The sequence below is a fragment of the Salmo trutta genome, chromosome 2 (assembly GCF_901001165.1).
Source record: "Salmo trutta chromosome 2, fSalTru1.1, whole genome shotgun sequence".
In the NCBI taxonomy this organism is placed as follows: domain Eukaryota; kingdom Metazoa; phylum Chordata; class Actinopteri; order Salmoniformes; family Salmonidae; genus Salmo; species Salmo trutta.
This window is the reverse complement of record NC_042958.1, coordinates 60,711,694-60,730,877: the sequence shown is the minus strand read 5'-3', so window position 1 is coordinate 60,730,877 and position 19,184 is coordinate 60,711,694. Positions and strand designations below refer to the sequence as shown.

Below are 19,184 nucleotides of genomic sequence, written 5' to 3'. Positions count from 1 at the left end.
ATGTTCGAGAGGAAGAGGCCTTTGAATTTTATACTATAATCCTAAATGCTAAAGATCACAAATGCAATATACTGTGCTTGCATAAAATGTTGGACAATATTGTCATCTTTTGTAATTGCAAGAGCATTCACCTTGAGACTACAAGTCCCAGCACACTTAGGAACGTAACTAATCTCAAATCACCAATCACCGAACTGAAATGACTATTTGACCAATCACAACAAACTAAGCGACAACACTTCCTGATTCACACAACGCATGTTGGTGTTCATGCTGCTGAGGTCAACGCGAGTACAGTTATTCTGTTACAGTAAGTTTATTCTTATTAGTAAGTTATTAACATCTTTTGAGTGTAACCTGCTGTAATTTTTGCTAACATGAAACAATAAAGCATGTCAAAGATGCTTAAACTAAATGGCAAGCTTATAACGTTATTGTGGTGTAATTAGCACTGTTGATAGCTAACGTTACAATAGCTAGCTAGCTAGTCAGTGTAAGCATCATAGCTAGTAATAATGAGCTAGTTTTCTAAGTAAAATTGTAGCTAAACGTCATATGAGAGTCATGCCTTTTACCTTGACAGATATGTCAGGATGTCCATTGTCCAACACTGTACTGTGAAGCTAGCTAACGATGCAATTATGTTTCAGGAACACGTTGGTTATCATGGCAAAGAGTAAATCATGTGAATCAGAACCCAAAAGGAAGAAGTTGAATTCAAATGAGAGAAATGTCTGCATTGATGAAAGCAAAGTGAAAAAGAAAAGGAAAAATACTTACATTGAGGCAAGTATGGTAACAGTGATTTAAACATTTAAAAAAATGATTGCAAAGAGTCATATGTCATGACATTTCTTGTAAGCTGAGCTCATCATGATGAGATATTAAATAAGGTCTTGCACATTCCAAGGAGGCTCCTATACCAGTCCCCACAGTGTCAAAGAATACTTCAGAGGACGTGGTGACAAATTCAAAGAAACGCAAACAACCAGCAGATGATGCACAGAAGGAAAAGAAGCGGAAGAAGAAAAACAAAACTACTGGGGTAAACTGCTATATATTCCTGCTTTATTCATTTCATTTACAGAAAAAATGTTGTATGGTGACACCTCTAGATGGGGCCACACACACACAAAGCTTTCTACACATATTTGCCCATGGAAGTGATCAGATATATATATATATATATTTTTAATAATTATACAATTATCTGAACACTCTGTTACTCATTTTGCAGGTTAGACCCTATTTTACATCATCTGAGGTATTTTTGTTGTGCTCGCCATCAGTTGAGACACAGCATGCCTTTCAATACAGGGTGGTGGGTGTCATGTTTTGGCTGATAAATGTTCTAAAATGGGAATAAAATTGAAACATTTTTACTTTCAAATGGTAGCACAAAGATAGTTGGAGGTCCACACATCAGAGAATGTTTATTTGAATGGGAATATCAATTTTAAATTACACCTTCAATCTTCTCTAGGAAACCTGTTGGAATCATAGAAATAAAGATAATAGAATATACATTTCCATTTAAGTAGACATTTGACGATGGGTGGACTGGCACCCATCTTTGTGGTAGTAATTGGAAGTTCTAAATGTCCATTTATTTTATATTTCAGTGATGTACTAGCTAAATTGTAGTGGTCTGACGGGATATATCCATTCTATGAATTCTATTTCTACGATTGAAATGACACCCACCCTTATTCAAGCTTCATGCTGTCTCAACCGATGGCGGACACAACAAACACCTCAGATTATCTAAAATGGGTCTAAACTATAAAATATGCGAAAATGAAGAAAATCAGAGTTGAAGCTTTTTTTAGACGTTAAAGTTTAAAATGACAAAGAAAAATGTTTCAAGAAAATAGTTTGACAACCCTGTTTGTAAGCTTCCATTCAGCCACAAGAGCAGTAGTGAGTTCGGGCACTGAACTCAGGCCTGGTAAGCAGTTGGCGTTCCAATTCATCCCAAAGGTGTTCGATTGGTTTGAGGTCAGGGCTCTGTGCAGGCCAGTCAAGTTCTTCCACACCGATCTCAACAAACCATTTCCGTATGGACCTTGCTTTGTGCAGATGGGCATTGTCATGCTGAAACAGGAAAGGTCCTTCCATAAACAGTTGCCACAATGTTGGAAGCACAGAATCGTGCTGCTGCTCGGCCATGGAAACACATTTCATGAAGCTCCCGACGAACATTCCTTGTGCTGACATTGCTTCCAGAGGCAGTTTGGAACTCGGTAGTGAGTGTTGCAACCGAGGACAGATGATTTTTACACGCTACGCACTTCAGCACTCGGTCCCATTCTGTGAGCGGCTGAGCCGTTGTTGCTCCTAGACGTTTCCACTTCACAATAACAGCACTTACAGTTGACCGTGGCAGCTCTGGCAGGACAAACATTTGACCAACTGATTTGTGTAAGTCAAAGGGAGTGAGGTCAGAAAGTGATTGAAATCAGACACACCACTTAGCTGTCCAGGGCACACGCATGTTGGTGAGTTTTGATTTGAAGGATGGATGGCTGGTTTGTAGAGGCAGCAGGAGCTTTGGAGAGGTTGTGTGATGGGACTGGTACTTTTAAGTATGGGACAGGGGCAGGAGCTTGCAGTGGGTAGGCCAGAGGGGCTAGCTACTCCAGCAGGAGCTGTCTAACTTGGCCCAGCTGATGTTTTCCTTGATGAAGCTCCTTAGCTTGTCCTGGAAGGTCTCCCCCAGGAAGCTGTAGACCAGGGGGTTGAGGCAGCTGTTGGAGAAGGCAGCCAGGTTGACCATGTGGGCCGTCAGAGGGTAGTCATGCCACAGCGTTCCATCCACATCGCCTCTCAGCAGGTGCACGCTGACAAACATGTTCTGCGGTAACCAGCAGGCGAAGAACACCAACACGGCCGCAGAAATCATCCTCAAAGCCTTCCGCTTCTGTGGCCGCCGCTGCAGCCCACTGTGCTCCCTTTGAGCGCTCACCAGAACCAGGGCGATCCTCCAGTAGCAGAGGCCCAGCACGCAGAAGGGCAGCAGGAAGCCCAGCGTAACCTCCAGCCACTGGATCTGGGATACGTTCGCGAAGCAGAAGTGGAGCTCCCCGGCGTGCTGCACCTGGGCCACGGTGAAGGGCAGCAGGGTGAACAGGGCGGAGGTCACCCAGATCAGGCAGCAGGTCAGACGGGCCCGGGGCATGCTCCTGCCCAGACTCATTGAGCCCGCCAGCACCACAAACCGGTCGAAGCTCATCCAGGTCAGGAAGAAGACGCTGCTGTACATGTTGACCTGCAGGAACAGGGCCATGAAGGTGCACAGGGCAGCCATGTCATAGTAGTGCTCGCTAAGGTTGAACACCTCGATCAGGGAGTCAGCCACCAGGACCAGGTCGGCAGCCGCCAGGTTGACAAAGTAAAGGTCGGGGGCGGTCATGCGGCCCTTGTGGCTCAGGTTGACGGCCAGGATGAGGACGTTCCCGATGAAGCCCACTGGGAAAAGGAAGATTGTGTAGAGGCAGGAGAGGAAGACGCTGATGGTGTAATGCTGGTGGGGGTCAGGTTCCTCTCCTGCCAGCCCAGATGAGGTGGCTGAGGAGCCATTCAACTGCTCTGTGACGTTGCTATAAATCGCAACGGGATAGTCCATGTACGTGCGCACCTCCATGTCATTGTCTGGTCTGGTGTCTGTCTGTCAAATGTTACAAGCTGTCATTTTGAGCCTGCAGTTGAACTCTAGCCCCAAGTTGTAATTTACAATGGGTATCAAGGAGTTGTTGCCAGGTAAAAATCCCACATCAATAATAACCACTGCTGATAGTCTCTTTGTTTCTCACTCAAAGGTGTGTTGGCGTTTGGACACAAATAGTTACAGTGCCTTTTAGAAACACACTCTCTTGGTTCAGGTTGAAGGGTTGATGGCTCACTCACGGTGCTAGGAAGGAGATAAATAATGAAATGGGTAAAATCAAATGTTATTGGTCACATACACATATTTATCAGATGTTATTGCGGGTGTAGTGAAATGCTTGTGCGCCTAGCTCCAACAGTGCAGTAGTATCAGTGCCCTTCAGTTGGTTTAAGTAACAACAAAAATAATTACTTAATCATTATTTATCTGAGAAGATTTGTCCTTCGTCCTTGCAGATGTGTGAACTAGCATAAATTAACGCATGAAAATGTATGCAGTAGTAAACATTTTGGAACAAAAGTAACTGGAACTGCACACTACCTGTACAGTGGCTGATGAGGACATTTCTATGGCAATATCTTTACCATATAAGAGAAAGTTATTCTCGTCATGCAGCCTGAAAAAAGATCCAACATCTTCTATACTAAAGACAACTTGAACAGAGTATTTTAACATGATCAGCTAAATACTTGGTATTGGCTTTCTGGCATTAGCTGAACAATTTTTTAAATATATTTTTTTAAACTATGGATTGTTGTCTCTCTTGTCCTAACTTAAGAGCTTGACTGACTCACTCTTAAGCCAGTCTGAAGCACTTGCCCTTTAGAGGGTGAGGTAAGAGGAAAAGCAAACTTACATTGTTGACTTCCTGTGTTGTTTTCATTACCAGAATGTATAGCTCATGTCGAGATCTTTCTCTGTCAGTGTAGAGGTATAACAACCATCACCAATCAATTCTCATTAGCTTCCAACGACTGAGGCTGTGTAGACTTTCCTTACTGGCTCATCCCCCAAGTCATTTGACGTCACCCGCTCCTCAGCGTAAGATAGAGATGTATGCAAACAGTCCTCTCTCTCTCTGCTGTTGTCCTCAGCTATAGCCGGTCTTCTCTACTGTTTTCTGTTACTTGAGACTGGTTCTTAATGATTTTTTTACACAGTTTTACTGTTTTTGCTCTATGGAAGGAATTTTTATTCAAGTATAATCATCCATGCATGAAGGGTGGATCATTATGTAGAATGTTCAAATATATAAATAAGGGAGTCACTGGGTATGGGTAACTTATGGGGAAACTGGAAACTGCCTCATATTTACACAAAACAAGATGGATGGCAGAACTGGTATGCTGTGGTGGAGAGTAGGGTATGTTGAGCCATTTTTTACATTCAACGTCAAGGGAACTATAGTGTTATTTCTAACAAAGATATCTACATAAATTTCAGGATGTTGTTTATCCCTGGAAATGCGATTTCATGATGTAAACATAACAGTTTTGAAAACATAGCTTGTCCAATAAGGGGTCTCTGTGTACGGGGTAAGTTGGGCATAGGGACAGGGTAAGTTGAGCCATCTTGGTAAGTGGATGGTGGTTGTCTGTGATGGTAGTGGTAGGTCAAAGTTTAATTCATGGAATGGGGGTGTGGTATATCTTAGATCTATATCTGAATGTAGGCATACATTTTATGTTCAATATCACTTACCCTTCCATTTCTTCACCAGTTGTCTGGGACATGGATGTTATTTCGATGTGCCAATTCGTGGGCAAGTTCTCTGCATTTGAGACGAATAAGCCCATAAAACTGGTCAGTGAGATCAGATAAGACCCTGCTACTCTATCATATCCTCTTTCGCACAGGTGTATGTTTTCTTTTTTCTGTCAATGTTCCTCTTCAGTGTCATTCAGTTAAAAATTGTATCCCTTTGCTGTTACTCGAATGTACTTTTTCCCTTCTCTCACTTCCTTAGCTGCTCTCTCAAGAACCACAAGGGGGGCTAGACTTTTGCTTGTTTTGCGTTTGTATACGTAGGGCATGATGACGGCTGCTCTGAAACCATAAAAATGCACAATATATTTTGTTGTTCATATCCATGACACGTTGCAAAAATAGTGTGCATAAAACAGACAATTGTATCATTAGTATGGTGACCATTTGCTCAACTTACCCCAAGGCAAACATTTTTACTATAATTATCCCACACAGCTACAAGGATGCACTTTCATGCTAGGCTTAGAACCTCATTTTTTATTTAACTAGGCAAGTCAGTGAAGAACAAGTTCTTATTTACAATGACGGCCTAGGAACAGTGGGTTAACTGCCTTGTTCAGGGGCAGAATGGCAGACTTTTAGCATGTCAGGTCGAGGATTCGATCTAGCAAGCTTTCAATTACTGGCCCAACGCTCTAACCACTAGGCTACCTTGTAGCTGATAAGAGTCCCCAACTGATGTTATAAAACAATCACCTTTGGTTTAGATACAAGCATCATGAAACCCATAACACCAATTAATTTGATTTTCTGAAAATCATTTTGGACTAAACTTGCTTACCTCTATCCATGTGGTTTCTTCCTTCAGACTCCATTTTGTGTATGGCTTCCTAGAAACAAGGCATGGCTCAATTAACTCTTTGGCTCAAATTAACTTTATATAGGGGAGAGTGGGTTATGCCATCACCTACTCAACACAACTGAAGGACATGTTTTCACTGTTGGAAATGTTCTTGTGAGATCTCTATTTAAATATATCTGAGTTTGCCAATCCATTTTTAGATGAGTCTCTGCCATCTATGAACAGGAAGCCCCTGGCTGCTAAGATTTGACATTTTCTTCATCACGCCACTGATTACTACCATAGGATGCATGAACTATATCCAGTCCAAAAGAAACTTACACCAATGTTTTGGCAAGCTTCTCTTTAGTACATTCCTTTAGTAAATACAGTGCATTCGGGAAAGTATTCAGGCCCCTTGAGTTTTTCCACATTTTGTTATGTTACAGCCTTATTCTATAATTGATTAAATTGTTTTTTTCCCCCCTCAATCTACACACATTGCTCCGTAATGACAAAGCAAAAACAGATTTGTATAATTTTTTTGCACATTTATATAAAAAAAAATTGAGAAATCACATTTACATAAGATTTCAGACCCTTTACTCAGTATTTTGTTGAAGCACCTTTGGCAGCGATTACAGCCTTGAGTCTTCTTGGGTATGACGCTACAAGCCTGGCACAGGTGTATTTGGGGAGTTTCTCCCACTCTTATCTACAGATCCTCTCAAGCTCTGACAGGTTGGATGGGGAGTGTCGCTGCACAGCTATTTTCAGGTCTCTCCAGAGATGTTTGATTGGGTTCAAGTCCGGGCTCTGGTTGGGCCACTCCAAGGACATTCAGAGACTTGTCCCAAAGCCACTCCTGCGTTGTCTTGGCTGTGTGCTTAGGGTTGTTGTGCTGTTGGAAGGTGAACCTTCGCCCCAGTCTGAAGTCCTGAGCACTCTGGAGCAGGTTTTCATCAAGGACCTCTCTGTACTTTGCTCCATTCATCTTTCCCTCGATCCTGAATAGTCTCCCAGTCCCTGCCGCTGAAAAACATCCCCACAGCGTGATGCTGCCATCACCATACTTCACCGTAAGGATGGTGCCAGGTTTCCTCCAGACGTGACGCTTGGCATTCAGGCCAAAGAGTTCAATCTTGGTTTCATCAGACCAGAGAATCTTGTTTCTCATGGTCAGAGTCCTTTAGGTGCCTTTTGACAAACTCCAAGCAGGCTGTCATGTGCCTTTTACTGAGGAGTGTCTTCCGTCTGGCCACTCTACCATAAAGGCCTGATTGGTGGAGTTCTGCAGAGATGGTTGTCCTTCTGGAAGGTTCTCCCATCTCCACAGAGGACCTCTGGAGCTTTGTCAGGGTGATCATCGGGTTCTTGGTCACTTCCCTGACCAAAGCCCTTCTCCCACGATTGCTCAGTTTGGCCAGGTGACCAGCTCTAGGAAGAGTCTTGGTTTAAGAATGATGGAGGCCACTGTGTTCTTGGGGACCTTCAATGCTGCAGAAATGTTTTGGTACCCTTCTCCAGATCTGTGCCTCGACACAATACTGTCTCAGATCTCTATGGACAATTCCTTCGACCTCATGGCTTGGTTTTTGATCTGACATGCACTGTCAACTGTGGGACTTTCTATAGACTGGTCTGTGCCTTTGCAAATCATGTCCAATTAATTAAATCAATTTAATTTACTACAGGTGGACTCCAATCAAGTTGTAGAAACATCTCAAGGATGATCAATGGAAACAGGATGCACCTGAGCTCAATTTCGAGGCTTATACCAAAGGCTCTGAATACTTATGTAAATCAGCTATTTCAGTTTTTTATTTCTAGTACATTGCAAAAATGTCTAAAACCTGTTTTTGCTTTGTCATTATGGGGTTTTGTGTGTAGATTGATGACAATAAAAATATAATTTAATCAATTTTAGAATAAGGCTGTAACTTGGTAAAAGGGAAGGTCTGAAGACTTTCCGAATGCACTGTATTTCCTATGTAAGGTGTTTTCCCACTATTCAGTTGTCATATTGTGACATTGAGTTTGAATGGGTTTTTGTGTAAAACATGTTTATGCCAACACAACCACTGTCTGTTTCTTGGAAGAGGGGTGTGTCAAATAGCAAGTCTAAGTGTAGAAACAGTAGCACATAATGTCAGTTGAATTAGTAGAAATAGTCTTGCCAATGATTGTTAATGGTTTATTTGTCAGTGCACAACTTCGTTTTACTCTAAGTCGTTTGCAATTTCACTATCATCATATTTGAAAAGTCACCAATGAAATGTACAGACATCGTTCGATTCACAGAAGAAGAAAAAAATCACATACTAAAGTCGGTTGGTTGGTGAAGTAACAGTACGCTGATCATACATGAAATACGATTATAATCGTTAGGTTGAAAAAGTTACAAAAAAGTACATTGGAAAACAAAACTGAATAACACTATTTACAGTCTTCAAATTCAAGCCAAAATTAAATGTAAACGATCAGCAAGTAAACTTCCAGAATGTAGCCTTGCTTTTAAGTTATCTGCTGTCAGCTTCTAATATATATGAATCAACGCTTATAAGGATAGATTTGGCGGTCTTAAAAAAGGCATAATATTCCTGAATCCAGAATGTCTGAGATGGTTATTGACCTAAGGGTTATAGTCCTGAGTGTCAGTGATCTCAATATGGGGGGCCATGATCTGTCTGTGGGTCTGTCGGCCCCCCAGGCCCCGGCAGCAGTCGCGGAGCTGCCTTGTCACCTCCAGAAGGCTCTCTCTGCACGGCCTATGCAGCAGGAGCACTAACACTAGACACACACAACTCCCAGAGAACATCACAAACTCGGACACATGCATGAACGCCCTCTCGTGATAGCTGAGATCACCAGCCTGCTGCATCCCTGCCCCCCTCACCAGCACAATGCCATGGAATAGCTGACATACAAATATCACCACAGCCACTGCCAGGAACACTGGACCTTCCTCTGATCCGGAGAGGAACCGGCTGCTGGATTTCCATTGGCGGACGCAGCCGCCTGTCAGGAGCCCCAGCAGGAGGAGGTAGGGAATTAGGAGCCCTAGACAAAGCTTCGCCATGGCATAAGACCTTCCTGCCTCAGCTGGGTCTATAATACATATGCCCTCCAAATGCAGTTCCTGGGGGGGGCCTCGGAGTTTGGCCAGCACCAAGGAGCACAGGATAGAAACCAGGACCACCAGAGCCACACAGACCCCAGGCCTCTTCAGCAGGGCGTGAGTTGGGGTGTCGAAGGTCAGGGCGTATCCCATGAACACCAGGAGCAACAGCCCGCAGAGGGATGCCATGTTGACGGTGAAGGCGAGCGCAGCACAGCCGACGTGTGTCGTCACCAGGTAGCTGGGCCGGTGTGCTACGGAAGAGAGGGAGAGGAGCAAGAGAAGGAGCTGGGAGCTGGAAAAGGCCCAGAGCAGGGAGTCCAGCCAGGCCAGGTGCCTCTGGGCTCTGTAGGACCGAATTAAGCCGTAGAGTAGAATGCATGCCGAGGCCAAGCCCAGCACGGCACAGAGGGCATAGACGTAGTTGGCCCTGGATGTCAGGTCGTTGGCTGCGATTTTGGAAATGAAGTCTGAGGTGTTCAAGGGGCTGGATGTTGAGGTGATGTTGAAGGGTTGCATGTCGGTGCTCATCTCAGTCTGGGGCAGAAAGTCTGTTTGATTTGCCTTGTGTCCAATGAGGAAAAAAGAACACATGGCAATTTAGAACAATAAGAGAGTACACAATCCAATTTTCATTGATGAGATTACACAACACTGTTCCAGTTACAACATGACCATCTAATGTTCAGTCACTGAGCATTTGCTTTGTTCCTGCAGTTACACACCAAAGACGACATTATAAACAACGCCAATACAGTCACACCAAATAAAGAGTTAATGAAACGTATAGATATGAAGAAATATCAAAACCGGTGTCGGAAGCCTTGTGTGATTTCACAGGGTGTTACTGAATGTGTTTGGGCTGGTATCCAGGGGAGTTATAAACTCAGCAAAAAAAAAAAATGTTCTCTCACTGTCAACTGCGTTTATTTTCAGCAAACTTAACATGTGTAAGTATTTGTATGAACATAACAAGATTCAACAACTGAGACATAAACTGAACAAGTTCCACAGACATGTGACTAACAGAAGTGGAATAATGTGTCCCTGAACAAAGGGGGGGTCAAAAGTAAGTCAGTATCTGGTGTGGCCACCAGCTGCATTAAGTACTGCAGTGCATCTCCTCCTCATGGACTGCATAAGATTTGCCATTTCTTGCTGTGAGATGTTACCCCACTCTTCCACCAAGGCACCTGCAAGTTTCCGGACATTTCTGGGGCGAATGGCCCTAGCCCTCACCCTCCGATCCAACAGGTCCCAGACGTGCTCAATGGGATTGAGATTCGGGCTCTTCGCTGGTCGTGACAGAACACTGACATTCCTGTGTTGCAGGAAATCACGCACAGAATGAGCAGTATGGCTGGTGGCATTGTCATGCTGGAGGGTCATTTCAGGATGAGCCTGCAGGAAGGGTACCACATGAGAGAGGAGAATGTCTTCCCTGTAACACACAGCGTTGAGATTGCCTGCAATGACAACAAGTTCAGTCCGATGATGCTGTGACACACCGCCCCAGACCATGACAGACCCTCCAAATCCATCTCGCTCCAGAGTACAGGCCTCGGTGTAACGCTCATTCCTTCGACGATAAACGCAAATCCGACCATCACCCCTGGTGAGACAAAACCGCGACTCGTCAGTGAAGAGCGCTTTTTGCCAGTCCTGTCTGGTCCAGCGACGGTGGGTTTGTGCCCATAGGCAATGTTGTTGCCAGTGATGTCTGGTGAGGACCTGCTTTACAACAGGCCTACAAGCCCTCAGTCCAGCCTCTCTCAGCCTATTGCAGACAGTCTGAGCACTGATAGAGGGATTGTGCGTTGTTGGTGTAACTCGGGCAGTTGTTGTTGCCATCCTGTACCTGTCCCGCAGGAGTGATGTTCGGATGTACCGATCCTGTGCAGGTGTTGTTACACGTGGTCTGCCACTGCGAGGACGATCAGCTGTCCGTCCTGTCTCCCTGTAGCGCTGTCTTAGGTGTCTCACAGTCCGGACATTGCAATTTATTGCCCTGGCCACATCTGCAGTCCTCATGCCTCCTTGCAGCATGCCTAAGGCACGTTCACGCAGATGAGCAGGGACCCTGGGCATCTTTCTTTTGGTTTTTCAGAGTCTGTAGAAAGGCCTCTTTAGTGTCCTAAGTTTTCATAACCTTAGTTGCCTACCGTCTGTAAGCTGTTAGTGTCTTAACGACCGTTCCACAGGTGCATGTTCATTAATTGTTTATGGTTCATTGAAAAAGTATTGGAAACCGTGTTTAAACCCTTTACAATGAAGATCTGTGAAGTTATTTGGATTTTTACGAATTATCTTTGAAAGACAGGGTCCTGAAAAAGGGACATGTCTTTTTTTGCTGAGTTTATTACAAAGTCGGTTCAATGCTTTAACCAGCTACAGTGCCTTCCGAAAGTATTCATACCCATGGACTTATTCAACATTTTGTTGTTACAGCCTGAATTCAACATTTTTATGAATAATTTTTTTTTGTTCACACCCATCAACACGTAATACCCCATAATGACAGTGAAAACATGTTTTTAGAAATTGTTCTTAATTTATTGAAAATGAAATACAGAAATCTCATTTACATAAGTATTTACACCCCTGAGTCAATACATGTTAGAATCACCTTTGGCAGTGATTACAGCTGTGAGTATTTCTGGGTAAGTCTCTAAGAGCTTTGCACACCTGGATTGTACAATATTTGCACTTTCTTTAAAATTCTTCAAGCTCTGTCAGGTTGGTTGTTGATCATTGTTAGACAGCCGTTTTCGAGTCTTGCCATAGATTTTCAAGCCGATTTGAAGTGACTTGTCATAGACTAATTTCACGCAATTCAATATCATTTTAGATTACTTAAGATTTGAGCAGATTTTTTTTTGTTTATACCTCACAAATGATCGGAATGACAGTCTACTTTGACACTGAGAATCTGAGATCAAGAAAAAAAAACTTCAATACATCAATAGCCTAGACCTAGGTGTGTAAAAAAAGATTTCCAGTTTCACTGACTCACCCAACGATGCGCATCTCACTCACCGGCGATGGCTGAAGCCTCTCTCGTTTTACTTTGTAAATCAATGTCGTTGAAATATTGCAAAAGGCCTGTTTTGTTTGAATGCTGCTCACTGACCGATTTGCCGCACGTTCCCAACTGTAGGCATGCCTTTTGATTGGGCTACGCACAACCCACAGCTAGGCAATACATTATTATTATTATTATTATTATTATTTTAAAGCTATTTATCCTCTGTGGCTAAATTATAGACTTTATTTCTGAACAGACAGAAGTAATTCTATATAACTTTGGCAAATGTATTTCAGTTTATATGGGGTGTTATGTCACCTCTAGCATCGTTGCCGTGGCTATGATTCTATTATGAAATGAATTATGAAATGCAACACTGGAGAGAAGAGAGTTGCAGCCTCATGTCTGTCAGAGAGCGGGAGAGAGATCATATAAGTGTAACTGCTGTCTTCTGAAATGAACCAAGGCGCAGCAGGTATGTGAATACTCATTTTTTATTACCCAACAAAAGGAGTAGAGCATCCACAGGAACAACACAAAAGGGTGACACCAGTGACAGTTCTGCAGGCTATAAAAGCAGTGCAAAAAACAACCACCCACAACCCCACAAGGCAAAGTAGGCACCTTATGTGTGACTCCCAATCAACCACAACCCTCTACAGCTGTGCTTGATTGGAAGTCACACGGCCAAAATCAATGAAACAATAACAAACACACTCCCTTCTGCCACGTCCTGACCCAACTACCCCCTCTACTGGTCAGGACGTGACAGTAAGTTAATGTCATTCTAGTTCTGAGAGATACAGAGGCGCTTCTCTCTCACCACAGCAATGGCCATGCGGCGGTCTATAGGCTGCGATGTTGCATAAACCCAGGCCGGTCCAAGTCAATTCTGAAAATATCAGGCACGTTTTCACATTATGTTATTTGGGTAGTAGGAGAATTACAGAGGCAACTTGAATTACCTGTGATTGCTTTAATCATAACTTTTACATTGCAAACTCTGAAAATGAATTTTTCATGCCAAGAAAGGCACCGGATCCTGGCAAATGGGTTCCCAGAACGAAACAGTCCAAAACTGAGTGGTGCAGGATCTGGCTCAAATTAAACGCAGGTTGTGTTGGATTTGCCCCAAACATAACACTTTGTATTCAGGACATAAAGTTCATTTCTTTGCCACATTTTTGGCAGTTTTACTTTAGTGTCTTATTGCAAACAGGATGCATGTTTTGAAATATTTGTATTCTGTACAGGCTTTCATCTTTTCACTCTGTCATTTAGGTTAGTATTGTGGTTAGTATTTAGTTAGTATTTAGGTTAGTACTGCTTTCCCCAAAAGAGCATCACACTAAGATGGATGTTACCATGTCATTCAGTTTAGCAGAAATTGCTAATTTTACCAACATATAAAAACTACACACTGCCAGCTATGTGTTGGCTCTCTCAGCAGGGTAGAGAACCTCCTAGTCCCTTATTTCTCATAGACAATATCTAAGAAAACGTTGGTTTGTGGACTATCACCACATAGACCTCCCCATACCCTGCTTTGAGTAGGAAGGAACTCACTGCACACAAAGCAACAAATGTTTCCGCTTACCATTTTCACTTTCGGCTGGAGTCTTCTGTTTATTTTCACTAACTCTGTCTGCCAAGGCGATCTAAAGTCTCATTCTCTTGGATTGATGCATGTTGCGTGGATATAGGCGAGCAGAGCAAGTCATCAAGTTTCAGTGGAGAGGTTGTTGTATTTTTATTGGCTACACCCAGCCAGCATATTCTGAGAATGACTTGGTGGCCACGTGATCTAAATCTTTTCCTCCCACACTTGTTTTTTTTATGACTATAGAAACCTACAAGAGAAACGTCCCTTGTTTGAGTTTGTCTGAGAAGGTGTCTGTGTTTTTCATACGAATTACACTTTTCTTTTTTGGAAGTAATGGGGTTTACTTTTCTAAGAAACTAAATCCAAAATGCTAAATCTTTTCAATTCATCAATGTTCTCTTGTACAAAGACACATGTACCCTTTGCCTCTCGACGCAAGATCCTCTTTTTCCTAATGTGTTTCAGTGAAACGCAATGGCTTTAAAAAAATTATTACATCTGTGGAGCAGTTCAGTTGACTTATTTTCACAGTGGAAAATTCTCTGAGCATCAATGGAACTATTTTCACTGGACTTATTTCAAACTGTGTACGTCAGATTCACCCCTGTAAATACACAGAAATGGAAAATGCCTGAAGGGTGTCTGGTCTCGCGGTAGCTTGAATCGACACTCTGCTCTCTTACCTTCTCTTCTGCTCTCCCTATTTGCTCCTTTTAGTTCTAACAGCTTGAAATTGTCTTACCCCTTAGTCTTTTAAAGTGGCTCAATATACTTTCACCGTACTATGATATTCATTTCAGTAATGAGACGGCTGAAGTTGCACGGACTCTTTTAATTGAAAAGTCATGTGTAACGTTTGGCATGTGATGGAAGGCTGTTTATTTTCACTTTGCTAGAGACAGGATGTTGGAAGGAGCTCTTCTGATTTAACCTGAGGTGCGGTTGACCATATTGAGCTTCAGAATGTGTCTCTCGCTGGCCTCACTTTGCTGTAGATACAGGAAATGGCCCTTGAACAGCCAAGGGACAGGAAGTAGCCTCAGCCCAACTAGAGGTGAGGTTGAGAGGCAAGACACCCCTCACTTATGTTTTACCTCCATCCCTTAGCAGAATGAGATATGAAATGAATCTGATATGTAGTTAAGTCCAATAAAAGTATATAAAAAAAATCTTATTCAGTACATTGTGGAGATAATGACAGTGTGATTTAAAAAAATCCCATTATGAAATTATTTTTATGAATAAAAAAATCTATCTCTGGTTTTGTTGAGCAGAGTCCCGAGCCAATCATAGTCCCAGCTGCAGCAGAAGATGAGGAGGAAGATAAAGTGATGGAGGGAGAGGAGGACTTGAGTCCAGAGGAGAGACGAGTCCTCGAGAGGAAAATGAAGAAGATTCTGAAAAAGGAGCAAAAGGATCAACTTAAAGCTGAAGGGAAGACAGAAGACAAAGATGAGGCCTCCAAACCCATTGCTCCCCAACAGGCGCTAGACTACCTTACCTGGTAAGTGAGGAGAGTGCGCCATATGAATCACACCCACACACTGCGACTTCAAGTAAAACGGATATCTTCTGTTTATTGCACTCTTCACTGCTGATGTTGCTGTATGTTGGACATAAATGTCCCCAAACACATTCCAAATTGAGTACTACTGTGCAATCAAATTTGCTACAGTACTGGATGATCACAGTAAAATGTAGCTTGTTAGCAACCTTAAATACAGCATGGTGTTTGTTGGAGGTGATCTATTATCTATTTTGTCTTTCTCCATGTTTGCAGTTGGGCTGAGAACCGTAAGGAGTGGAAGTTCCAGAAGACCAGGCAGACGTGGTTACTACAGCACATGTTTGACTCAGAGAAGGTAAACTGTCCTAAGACCTGAGTGGAAACCCTTTTCATCCATCTAATCAGATATTGATTGTGCTTTTTACAAACACTTTTCTTGCATGTAGTCAAACCTAAACCCCCAAAGAGCAATCTTAGGGCTCCCCCTGTTGGGAGAGGTTGCTCATCTGTGTTGAGTGTCTCCTTTCAACTGCCAATTAACAGACATGGCTTTCTGTGCAAATATCCCTCCCTGTTATGACACCCTTACCTGTATCTCACCTGAAATAGAACGTATAGCCTTTATAATATACTAATTAGGTAGTTATTTCTTTTAAAATCCTAAGAAGTCAATGAGGCCGTAACCTTTCTTACATAAGGACAAAATCACGTTCTCTGTCTCCACAGATCCCAGATGAGAACTTCTCTGTGCTTCTGTCTTACCTGGAGGGGCTGCGTGGGGGGGCCAGGGACACCACCGTGCAGAAGGCTGAGACATTGGTGCGGGAGGGGGAACAGGACACAGATGCCCAGCAGAGGATACAAAGAGCTAGGGAAATTATCCAGCTGCTTTCCTGACCAACCACTACCATTATTCTAGATGATCAATCAAATACCACCACAGCCCCACCACCACACTCAAAGGGAATATTCAGTTCACTAGAATCTTATCTGCTGGTTCCTCAATTAATGCAGTGTGTGGTATATTCACTGTGTATACAAAATTAAATGGCAAGCATCCATGGTTGCTGGGATTTTGATACCAATGAATTCCATATTATGTTCACACATCTGTTAAGTATTGTGATGCGGTATGTTTTGTTATGACATGATGTAATGTGAATAGATCCATGGTTTCATGTAATCAAACTTGTCATTTGCCAGTAGATGAGTCATTTAAAGCTGCAATATGTAACTTTTTGGGCAACACTGCCAAATTCACATAGAAATGTGAGTTATAGATCTGTCATTCGCAATGAAAGCAAGTATAAGAAGCAGTAGATCTGTTCTATGTGCGCTATTCTTCCTGTGCTTAAGTTTCGGTTTTTACTTTCAGTTTTGTACACCAGCTGAAAATACAATATTTTGGGTTATGGAAAATGTTTCACAGCAGTTTAGATGGTACAATGATTCTCTACACTATACTTGCTTGTTTGGTCACATAAACTGAAATCAGGAAAACTATTTGAATTTTAGTAACCAGGAACTTGTGCATAGTGCCTCTTTAACCCTTCACAGTACTCTATTCTAAAGCAGATTGTTAATTTTGCTGGGGGAAGATGGGCCGTTTGTGCTGCATCTGTATCCTCAATGTTTGTTTGACCTGTCAGTGATGGAGCTGATGTAGCCTTTTTAACAGTTTGTCTGGCTATATACAGAATATATCTTGGAATTCCCCCCCACAAAAATAATAAATCAGTATGAAGTATAAAAGAAATTCTGGAACAAGAGTAACACATTTTATTCAAAGTCTTGCACACTAGACTGCTATCAAGCCAATGTTTCACTGTTGCAGTACAACCAATGCAACTTTTGGTAAACTGAAGTGAGTTCTTCAAGACTACTTCTTGAGTATGCAGTTTGCCTCGCCTGTGTTTTGGCCAAAGGCTAATAAATTCAGTTGTGACTGCGATCAATGCCGAGCAGAGACCAGGGCCCGGTCCAGCATCAACCATCAACCAAATCTACCATAGATTTGCACCCATTTTCCATACCCCACCCTACCATGAGACATCCATGTCTTCATCACTGGAAAATATAAATGCTTAAGTTTGATATCACTTAAAACCTTACAAACAGGGTTGTCAAACTATTTTATAAAAAGCTTTTTAATGATAAAAAAGCGTAAACTCAAATTTGTTTCATTGTCGCATAGTTGTAGTTTAGACCCTTCTGTGTATAAAGTTGACGCGGGAAGGCAAAAAATGATCTAACGATGCACTTAGTTATTTAGAAAACTGCCTCAGACCAGCTATCGTTTTCAAATGCAACTTTATGAACAAGTTCTCTGAGGCAGGCATTAGAGTACAACTTTTGACCATCACTCTCTGCCATCAAGTGAGTATGAATTAATTATCAGCAATTGTCTATATGGTGTAGCTAGCTATAGCTGGTCCTTCCCTCCACCAAATAATGGCAGAGATAGGAATTAAGATTAATCGTTCAATTGTTCAATCATTCTCAATGGTAATGTGATTATAAACTGGGTGGTTTGAGCCCTGAAAGCTGATTGGCTGATTATAAACTGGTTACCAACATATCAGACTGTATACCACGGTGTGACAAAACATTTATTTTTACTGCTCTAATTAGGTTGGTAACCAGTTTATAATAGCAGTAAGGCACCTCGTGGGTTTGTGATATATGGCCAATATGCCACGGCTAAGGGCTATGTCCAGGCACTCTTCGTTGTGCCGTGCTTATGAACAGCCCATAGCTGTGGTATATTGACCATATACCACACCCCCTCTGGCCTTATTGCTTAAGTATACTCTGTATCTGTAGAGACATTGGTGGGTGTACTGCGTATGCCTGTGAATGGCCACCACTACACATGCACCACTTGGTTATTGAAGCTGGCAGTGACACTGCTGCCCTTCCTTGCATGGTATGGCTCTTTCCCCTTTTATTCCTTGTTCCCACCCTGCCTCCTTACACCCAGCTTTAAGCATTTCATCCCTCGTTCCCTCCCTCCACACAGCTTTAAGCGTCAACCTCTCCTTCCTTCTATCCCAACCTCAAGCGCTCCCCTGCCCCATAATCGGAAACATTCCCTTTAATTGATTTTGTTTTTTTTTACCATTCCTCTCCCTTAGTTTAATTTGGCTTGTTGTATAATAACATATTTCCATCTTCATTCTCCATTCCATAGAGACGCTGGATGCATAGTTACAGTCTCTTACCATCACTCACATGTTCAGTAGAGAAACACATCAGCCCATGGCCTGGTTTCCCAAAAGCATCTTAAGGCTAAGTTAATCATCAGAACCTTCGTAGGAGCATCGTTAAATCTCAAATCAAAAATCTAATATCATTTTATTGGTTGCATACACGTGTTTAGCAGATGTTATTGCGGGTGTAGCGAAATGCTTGTGTTCCTAGCTCCAACAGTGCAGTAATATCAAAGAATACACACAAATCTAAAAGTAAAATAATGGAATTAAGAAATACAGAAATATTAGGATGGCAATGTCGGAGTCCAGAGTATGTATGTATGTATATATAGTACCAGTCAAAAGTTGACACACCTACTCATTCAAGAGTTTTTTAAAGATTTACTATTTTCTACATTGTAGAATAATAGTGAAGACATCAAAACTATGTAATAACACATATGGAATCATGTAGTAACCAAAAGTGTTAAACAAATCAAAATATATTTAATATTTTAGATTCTT

General features: G+C 42.3%; 2 protein-coding genes across 4 annotated transcripts; one reads left to right on the top strand and one right to left on the bottom strand.

The window, feature by feature from the left end:
- The first annotated feature begins 200 nt into the window (after positions 1 to 200).
- On the top strand, positions 201 to 17,224 carry chlsn (cholesin). Its single transcript, XM_029709579.1, has 6 exons — positions 201 to 310; positions 651 to 786; positions 911 to 1,045; positions 15,236 to 15,465; positions 15,742 to 15,823; positions 16,195 to 17,224. The coding sequence occupies exons 2-6, from the start codon at positions 667 to 669 to the stop codon at positions 16,363 to 16,365; spliced, it is 738 nt and encodes a 245-aa protein (XP_029565439.1). The 5' UTR covers positions 201 to 310; positions 651 to 666; the 3' UTR covers positions 16,366 to 17,224.
- On the bottom strand, positions 2,320 to 14,140 carry LOC115159614 (G-protein coupled estrogen receptor 1). Of its 3 annotated transcripts, XM_029709509.1 has the most exons (4): positions 13,956 to 14,140; positions 6,216 to 6,264; positions 4,524 to 5,713; positions 2,320 to 3,910 (listed from the first exon to the last, which is right to left on the bottom strand). In XM_029709509.1, exon 4 carries the CDS (start codon positions 3,641 to 3,643, stop codon positions 2,630 to 2,632), a length of 1,014 nt encoding a protein of 337 aa, XP_029565369.1. In that variant the 5' UTR covers positions 3,644 to 3,910; positions 4,524 to 5,713; positions 6,216 to 6,264; positions 13,956 to 14,140; the 3' UTR covers positions 2,320 to 2,629. The 3 variants fall into 3 exon arrangements, with proteins under 3 accessions (XP_029565369.1, XP_029565379.1, XP_029565359.1); XM_029709519.1 differs by lacking the exons at positions 6,216 to 6,264; positions 13,956 to 14,140 and having other exon boundaries at positions 4,524 to 5,880; XM_029709499.1 differs by lacking the exons at positions 2,320 to 3,910; positions 4,524 to 5,713; positions 6,216 to 6,264 and adding an exon at positions 8,396 to 9,897.
- Positions 17,225 to 19,184: the final 1,960 nt, after the last annotated feature.